General features: G+C 35.0%; 1 protein-coding gene across 1 annotated transcript in view; it reads right to left on the minus strand.

The window, feature by feature from the left end:
• The window catches only part of LOC135225671 (alpha-N-acetylgalactosaminidase-like), a 33836-nt gene that overhangs the window by 18686 nt on the left and 5150 nt on the right, over window positions 1–10000 (minus strand). The window contains exon 2 of the mRNA XM_064265017.1: window positions 7014–7169. Coding sequence (XP_064121087.1) covers window positions 7014–7168 — 155 coding nt within the window. The 5' untranslated portion in view covers window position 7169. The remainder of the gene's footprint in view (window positions 1–7013; window positions 7170–10000) is intronic.

The raw sequence follows: 10000 nt of genomic DNA on the forward strand, positions 1-10000 counted from the left end.
AAGGAGAAGAACAACTTTGTATCGCCAACCCTCTTCAGGAAAACATTTGAAGGATATCTAGAAGAAGAAGAAGAAGAAGAAGAAGAAGAAGAAGAGGAGTAGGAGGAGGAGGGGGGCAGGAGGAGGAGGAGAAGGAGGAGGAGGAGGAAGAACAACTTTGCATCGCCAACCCTCTTGAGGAAAACATTGGAGGAGGGATTTCTAAGAAGAAGAAAGAAGAAGAAGAGTAGGAGGAGGAGAGGGGGCAGGAGGAGGAAGAGAAGGAGGAGGGGGGCAGGAGGAGGAGGAGGATGAACAACTTTGCATCGCCAACCCTCTGGTGGCAAAATATCAAGGTAGGGATTTCTGAAGAAGAAGAAGAAGAAGAAGAAGGAGGAGGCAGGAGGAGGAGGGGGAGGCAGGAAGAGGAGGAGAAGAGGAGGAGGCAGGAGGAGGAAGAAGGAGGAGGGGGGGCAGGAGGAGGAGGAGGATGAAGAACAACTTTGCATCGCCAACCCTCTCGGGGCAAAATATCGGCGGAGGGATTTCTGAAGAAGAAGAAGAAGAAGAAGAAGAAGAAGAAGAAGAAGAAGAAGAAGAAGAAGAAGAAGAAGAGAGGAGGAGGGGAAAGAGGAGGAGGGGGGCAGGAGGAGGAGGAGGAGAAGGAGGAGGGGGCAGGAGGAGAAGGGGGGAGGAACAACTTTGCATCGCCAACCCTCTCGGGGCAAAATATCGGGGGAGGGATTTCCGGCGGGTCGTTTGTCTGCCGCGAAACCAAGCACGTCAGGCGTTAATGCTGGCGTCCGCGTCCTGTGCATCCCGCAGGAAGGAAAGCAAAGCCTCCTGCATCATTTTTCACTGCCAGGATTAATTACGGCTGTTTTTAATAGCATCGCTGCGAGTTTTATATTTCGGGGAGTTTCGTAATGATGGTTCTTGAAAAATTTCCTCATTTACGTTCCAGACATTTCCGCAAAAGACCCGATTTGGAGGTGGGGTCAAATTCAGCGATAATCTTTCTTTTACGAAGAAAATGATAATAGTGTTTAAATCACTTGAAGAAACTATGAAAATCTAAGAAAATATCAAGGATTTGAGACTTACAAATACGATATTTTTATATCAATAAAACGTTTAAGTTCTTAAGCTATTTTATATAATAAAAATTTTGGAGTCTTCGAAAAAGAGGAAAGCTAGAAAAAATTTATGGGAAATATATTATTAAACTGAGCTTTTTTTGTTTTTTTAATTTCTTTCATTCATTCTTTAAATACAGTATACGAGCTGTAACCTGAAATTCATCCGTTAGGGGATAGGATAAGATAAAAGATTAGTTGAACCAGGCCTCTGAGCCTAACAAGAACTCTCCAGGACTTGTTCCCAGGAATTAACCAGAGAGAGAGAGAGAGAGAGAGAGAGAAAGTTACACTATTCAAAAAACCGACTTTGCTATTTTGCTTAGGAACATGATAATTTTGTTAAGTGAAAAATCTTAGTCTTCAGCGAGAATTCCTGACATTGTTGGATCTCGAAAGTAAATGCGTCTCTGTTGATTCCAATTTGGGTATTCAAGGAATAAGTGCTGAACGGTCATGGGAACTTGGCATCTATTACATTTCATTGGGTCAGAATGTAGGGTTGACATTAGCGGAGTCTTGCTGAGATTACTATAGCTAAACTTTACAAAGAAAAAAGAAAAAAAAGTATTCGTTGGATGACCCGCGACCAAAGGTTGACACCAGATTTACTATCACTCACAAATCGCCATTGTGAGCTCACCTCGCCTGTGCTAGCAAGGCCAACTTCATCTGTAACAAATCTATAAATATAATAGATCTGGAATTTTACGTCATCGAATTGAACTCATAAGAAAGTGAAAATTTAATGGTTATCTTCCAATCTTCGATATGAATAGTTTTTTCATTGCTGAGATTAATTTTCAAGTAACCTGGTGTCCCTAACTTGCCCAGATTCGAGAAAAAAAGGATGGACAGTAAATGAGTAGGTTTCAACTCTCTCTCTCTCTCTCTCTCTCTCTCATACAAGGAAAGTTGGGGGCATTATTCAGTAGAACTCCAGGAGTGAATTTCTCCTCTCAGGCCACTCCGTTACACCCGTTAAGCGACCACTTCCCACAATTATTCTCATCAAATTGGTAATCCCCTTAGCGTTACACGGTTCAGTGACGCCTTCGGTAAGGCAAGCTTTGGAATTCTCTTCCGTGTTTTATGCTTCTTTTTTCTTTAAGGAGTCATGACGATCAAGCTTTCTAGTTAAGCGCCACAAATTTCGTTTTCTCGTTTTCTTCTTCTTCTTCTTGTTTTTTTTCAGCACTAGGCAAGGAAAGGGCATTAGGTTGCCCGTGTTGATGGCTTTCGCTATTAATAATAATAATAATAACAATTCATCATTTCATCCAGTTATAACAGAAGGTGTCTATTCATAAGACTTCTGCGATGGCAGTTTATTTACGCTCCGTCAATCTCTCTCATTACATAACAATAATGACATCGAGTAATATGCTCGCTATCTCGTCCACACGGTTATTTACATCCTTTTGCAGTAGTGGTTGTCCAACACCATTTCTACCACTACAGAGTTTACCTTACTAAATTCTAAACCTATATATATACTATACACATTTCATCTGCCATCTTGCGACGGTACCTTTAAATTTTTTTTAAACAAATCTTTTAAAGTTTTTCTAAATAATCATCACTCACTAAATTCAATCACTAAAACATGGAAATACCCCTGAGTCTCTAAATATTTAACCAACCATATTTTGAGCACAAAAGCTGAAATTATTTAGGAAATTAATAAATCTTCAGACTATTCTAAAACCATTTTTCACTTAAATGAATTATAACAGGAAAAATTCTCTCTCTCTCTCTCTCTCTCTCTCTCTCTCTCTCGCTCTCTCCTCTCTCTCTCTCTCTCTCTAAAGAACCACTTTTCCGGAACAAAAACCTTAAACTCTTTAAAGGAAAAACTCAGATCTATCTAAAAGCCATCAATTACTGAAAGTAACCATCAGAAGAGTGAAATGTGTGTGTTGTGTGCGCATTACGCCAAAACATTCTCCATTCGCCTTTCATCATTTATCAGAGGCAAGAATGTTCGTAAACATAAGCAGCTGCTTGATTCACAAGCTTTTGTCCTGTCGTTTTTTTTTTTTTTTTTTTTTTTTGTTACAGTCCTAGACTTGTTCTCACTTATCTTGCTTTAGCATAAGTGTACGAGATAAGCTTTGTACCCTAATATCGGCCGCTCCTGTTGTCATGGTCTGGTAATGGACTGCATTACATGTGTGTGTGTGTGTGTGTGTGTTTGAACGTGGGTGGGCGTTGTGAAGGTATTTCTTCGTGTACGCCTGAGTGTGTGTTCGCACGAATATTTCTGATGCCACAGAAACTAAGCCTAAAAAAAAAACGACGTAATCAAAGGCAGTAGCAGCTCAGCCATCAAAAGAAACGGGAAATAAAGACTCACAGTCCCGATGGGCGCGAGTGATGTCAAAAGACTGAAAGTAGAGAGGAAGTAGATCTGGCGTTAACAAATGACTTCGGTGTTTTCCCTTCAGGAGAAACGAATAAAGATGTGCGCCACAGGATCGTGAAAGAAAGGGTGACATTTATAGGTGACTCTCTCTCTCTCTCTCTCTCTCTCTCTCTCTCTATATATATTATATATATATAGATATATATATATATATATAGATATATATATATATATATATATATATATATATATACATATATATATATATATATATATATATATATACATATATATATATATATATATATATATATATATATATATATATATATATATATGTATATATATACGATATATATATATATATATATATATCTATATATATATATATATACACTATATATATATATATATATATATATATATATACATATATATATATATATATATAATATATATATATATATATATATGTATATATATACAAGTATATAGAACTGACGCGTCTGAAAGAGTACGTGTTTCGACGCAAGGGAAAGAAAGGAATCGTTAATACAAGATAGAGGACAGGAGTTGCAATTGAAGGGTGAAAATGTGTTTACTGATGAAAGAGAGATAAATAGAATACAGAATTTAGGCCAAAGGCCAAATGCTGGGAGCTATGAGGTCATTCAGCGCTGGAAGGGAAATAGAAAGTAAGAGGGTTTGAAAGGTGTAACAGGAGGAAAACCTCGAATTGCACTATGAAACAACTGTTAGGAGAGGGTGGAAAGTAAGACGGAAGAAAATGTGAACGGAGGTACGATAAAACTTCGACGAGATTTGTGAACTGAAAACCTCTTGAAGTAAAAGTTTCAATAATAAGTAAACAGTGTCCAAGTATGGATTTTGAGCGTGGTACTGCTCCAAGAATGCGATCATCATAAAATGCGGCGAGAAGCCTATGAAGAAACCGAAGAAGAAACGTATTTTCTACAAAGACATTAAGGTATTGCCCTTAAAATGTCGCGATTTCCGTCAGTCTGATACATTCATAAGCACTTGATTTTTATTTATTTACGATTATCTGACCTTATAAATGCTGACAGATGTTATGAACTGAACAGCATGTGCACATAAACTCAAAACAGAGTTCCAGAGGAAATATGATATCTATTACGGAGTGAAAGCAACGGCAACAGCGAAAATAAATCCTGTGGAACATTGCAAAGCAGAAGAATGGATAAATGCAGATCTCAGTGAGACTGGAAAGCAAAGACCACCTTACTGAGGAAAGATGTTCTAAAGCCTTGTGCAGCAGCGAATCCGCTGATGGGAATTACATCGGAGTGATTTGTATAATGCAAAGGAGCATCCAAATTAAATCACTTATTGTTACGAATTGGGTCATTTAAGCAGGAATTCTAATTTGGTTACTTTCTTTAAAAATAAGGCAGTGTAAGACTAAATTCCATGAGCCAAGACAAATAACTTAAAGGTGTTTTGAAAATGAAGAACCAGACCAAGGGGCGTCAGATATTTTTCGGATCTCTTGCTCTTTGTATATAGTGAATATATATATATAGAGAGATAAATAATCACAGACACACACACACACACACACACACACACACACACATATATATATATATATATATATTTATATATATATATATATATATATATATATATATATATATATATATGTATATAATATATATATATATATATATATTATATATATTAATATATATATATATATATATATACTATATATATGCATGTGTGTGCATGTGAAGAGCAAGCAAAACCATAAAAAACTTAACCCTCCTGCTAGGCTAGGTCTTCTTCTCCAAAATAACTCATGTTATTGTGTAAGGTCATGGAATTAAATTTCTAATTATCTTTGAATCGCATAAACTATATATATATATAATATATATATATATATATATATATATATATATATATATATATACATAAATACATACATATTCATAGCCATGAAGGCAGAGGGTCCAAACACGACATTCCCCAGGCTTCCAAACATTGATGCAATTAGCAACATTATTCATGGATAACTGAACTCATGAGGCTTCTCTGATTATGGGTGGTCAGCGCATAGCGCAGTCCCTAATTAGTTCTCTAATTTTATTTTTTTTCGAAAAACACAGTATAGTATTCTCTAGCTCTTTTTATTTGAGGGTAATTTCTTTTATAATGGCGTGTCTTACAGTTTTATGTATCTGCCATACAATTTCTATCCAAAACTATAAAGTAATTCAATACTTTCCTAGTTTACGATTTCTGGAAAATTACAAAGTTTACACACAAGTCGCACCTATTAAGATATAGTATCTTAAATCATATATATATATATATATATATATATAATATATATATATATATATATATATAGTAGTATATATATATATATATAGATATATATAATATTATATGATATATATTATATATATAATATATATATATATATATATATATATATATGTATATATATATATAAATATATATATATATATATATAGTATTATATATATTGTCCCCCAAAAAGCCCATTTCTAGGAAGAATAGTGACCCAGTGTTTCTCAACGTGAGGGCCATATGGTCCCCCTTGGGGGAACCATGAGATTTTTTTCATTAGGGGCCATTAATATACCTTCCCTAGGCGTATTAAGGTGATGGACTGGAATGCGGGTTGGGTGTGTGGGGGGGGTGGGGGGGGGGGGGGGGGGGGGGGGGGGGGGGGGGGGGGGGGGTAAGAACTCAGAGTTGGCATGGAGGGGCCACAACAACTTGCACTGGATTGAGGGGGCCACCACCAGAAAAACGGTTGAGAAAACAGTGTAAACAAAATAATTATCATGCCTCAGATTCTGTGTTATTTTAAGTTTTCATTAAATTTAGTGATAAAAAAATTGGCTAATAACCTAATTGGAACCTTTACAGCAAAGCCCTTTTGAAGACCAGACAAATTTAGAGGTTTACCAATTTAAGAGAAGATTCCCTCCAGTCCAATATATAATGCATGTTGTTATAGCAATTGATTAAGGGGACATTATTGTGAATTCTATAGATTTACTTGTCTTTGCTGAAGAATACGGGTGATAAGTATAATTACGAAGATATAAGAACATAACACTAAAAATTACGGTCCTCGAATAAGACGGAATCATATGGAAGAATAGGTAGACATCAAAGTTAGCACATTGCAAATTTTCTAGCCATACAATATTGCACAGATAATTGTTTCATGTATTGCAAGCTCGACCGTTTCAAGTATGATTTTAGGCGTTTTTACAAAAATCATTTTATAGGTGTTTTATTTCTACGATAGTGTTGACAATGATTTCATGGAAAGATAGAAAAATATAGCATAAGATTCACTTATATACTGCTTTTTCATTAGATTTGTCCACTCTTTAAATCAGTAACCCATCGTATAGCTAAATAAGGCAGCTTTACTTATGGATCAGTAGATCTTTTATTTCTTTACATTTTCTATTCATTTTGGTAACGAATTTAGCCTTTCTTACCTAATACAGTTATCAGGGTCGTTCACACAGTCGGTGTTGCATCGGTATCGTTGCCAAGCCAGCCAGCCCATGGGTGGGGTTCGAGCCAACCCATTCTCCAGGGCTCCCACCAGAGCCACTAAGAGCAGGACGCCAAGGGTTGTTATTCCTCTCATTCTGTTGAAAGAAAAAGAATAAGAGACAATATTAGACAAAAAGAGAGTGTGGTCTATTGAAGCTTCCTTCAGCCTTCCAGAAAATCATTGTATTCCTGGAAGTAGATGCGTGAAGCATGACAAAGATAAAAACTATGAAAAATCAATTATCAATGGGATTATCTGCAATATTTTACAAGCAATATGATCATAGTTTGATATATCACTTGAGTTGGCTTCTAATGTATATATTTCTTACTGAAAAACACATCCCAAAAGAGTAGGTGGGCAATAGTCTGCAATAAATGAAGACCTCCATTGCAACTTAACCTACTTTCACCAGAGTGGTCCATCGTGCAAATAACTAATGGCCAGACATAAGTCTCCACGATGAAAGAACGTCACTGGACTTAACAATTGCACGAGGGCCACTCACAGACTCGGTTCAACTACCACTGATGATTACATCACTGCCATATACATTCAAACTGCAACAGTATTACAACAATCATGACATATTCCTTTATTGCTATATAAGGTCACCCCAGGGATTAAGTAAAAATTAGATTTATGAAAGTGTTTCCGATTATCACTAAAGAAGGAAACTAGCATTACAAATTTACAAGCGAGGAAACGGAAACTAGCATTACAAATTTACAAGCGAGGAAACGGTTATCTAAATATCCTCGCAAAACACTATAAAAATCTCCAATGATATTTACAAATTTAGGCATAGTAATCAGAACATGTCCTGGATGTAACTGTTTAAGTTTTTCAATTGGTGGCTCATTTCCTTAAGTCCAAGAAAACCCTAGCACTGAGAACATCCAAGAGGAATTAGAGCATAAATGCCTTGAGAGGATACAGAATACCCAAAGAAACATGAACAAATTCTAACTACAGGTAGCATGTAAAGATAAAGTTTGTCCCATAAGAAACTATACCCAAGTAAAAACTATAAACTAATGAGAATAAAACAACTGAGGCTCAACTCATTATGGCTTACTTGCGCGTGTACACCTAAATACTATATTTTCCAGTATGCCATATCCAAGCAGATCTGGAGCAGACCTCAAGAGTATCAAAATGAAAATAATTATTATTATTATCATTATTAATATTATTATTATTATTTTCTCCTTAACAATTTATATTTGCTCATTCTTTTACATATTCTGTATTTTACATTTTATATATATGTATATATATATATATATATATATATATATATATATATATATAGATATAATATATAAGTATATATATAATATATATATATATATATATATATATATATATATATATATTATATATATATATATATATATATACAGGCAATCCCTGGCTTATGACGGGGGTTCCGTTCTTGAGATGTGTCGTAAGCCGAAAATCGTCATAAGCCGGGAAATCGTCAAAAATCCTAAGAAAACCTTACTTTTAATGCTTTGTGTGTATTAAAAACTGCATAAACTGCATTTTTATTGCATTTTTCATCAAGAAAACCTTCAAATATTGATTATTTTGCATTTCTGGAGTCATATTTCTTCCGTCAGGTCAGCATCGTAAGTGTTGTAATCCTGGAACATGCATCGTAAACCTGGAAATAATTTATGATGAATGTAATTGAAAAGCATTGTAACCTCGGAACGTTGTAAGCCGAACCCGTTGTAAGCTGGGGAATGCCTGTATAATTTAAAATACAGGATATGTAAAAGAAATAGCAACTATAAATTGTCAAGGAGAAAATAATAATAATAATAATAATAATAATAATAATAATAATAATAATAATAATAATAATAATAATAATAATAATAATAATTTTCATTTTGATATTGTTGAGGTCTGCTCCGGATCTGCTTGGATATGGCGTACTAGAAAATATAGGATGCAGGTGTTCACGAGCATGTAAGCCATAATGAGGTGAGCTTCAGTTGTCTTATTCTCATAAGTTTATAGTTTTTACTTTGGTATAGTTTCTTATGTACTCGCTGTAGAGTCTTGTTCTACTGATATTGTTGAATCAGATTTTTTCTCCCCTTCTACCCTGAATGGAACAAACATTATCTCTACAAGCTAATCGTAGTTAGAATTTTTCCATGTTCCATTGGGTATTCTGTATCTTCTCAAGGCATTTATGCTCTAATTCCTCTTGGATGTTCTCAGCGCTAGGGTTATTTTGGACTTGAGGAAATGAGTCAGCTCCTGAAAAACTTCAAAAGTTACACCCAGGACATATTCTGATTAACTATACCTAAATTTGCAAATATCATTAGAGATTTTTATAGTACTGTTTTGCGAGTATATTTGGATAACTGCATCTCGGATTGTAAATTAGTAATGCTAGTTTCCTCCTTTAGTGATAATCTGAAACACTGTCATGAATATAATTTTTACTTCATTCTTTTGGTGGCCTTATATATATATCATGGAACTATAACCATGGAATGGACATGCACAAAATCGCCGTGCGCAGCATGCCACCATTGCAAAGGGTGGAGAGAGCTTTGTATCACAATGCCCACCTCGCCATATTGTAGTGTAATCTGTTAATTTCCCATGACAATATCTTACTGTGTATGACATTTGTTGCATTATGTTAAAGTAAAATTAGTAGTACACATAATTCAATCCAGTAATTTCTGTTTACATGATAATACATTTAAAATAGACCTAAAATTATCAGTATTACTAATAATAACTGACATTAATAAGTGATCTGTAAATCAAATTATTTATATCAACAAGTGTGTCTTTTTGTAATATGACTGATATAATTAAGCAATAAGCATAAGTCAACATAATTACAATTTAAATCCATTGTGTCTTGGTGACAGGGTAATCCCTAGGTGG

This window comes from Macrobrachium nipponense, chromosome 13 (genome assembly GCF_015104395.2).
Source record: "Macrobrachium nipponense isolate FS-2020 chromosome 13, ASM1510439v2, whole genome shotgun sequence".
NCBI lineage: Eukaryota > Metazoa > Arthropoda > Malacostraca > Decapoda > Palaemonidae > Macrobrachium > Macrobrachium nipponense.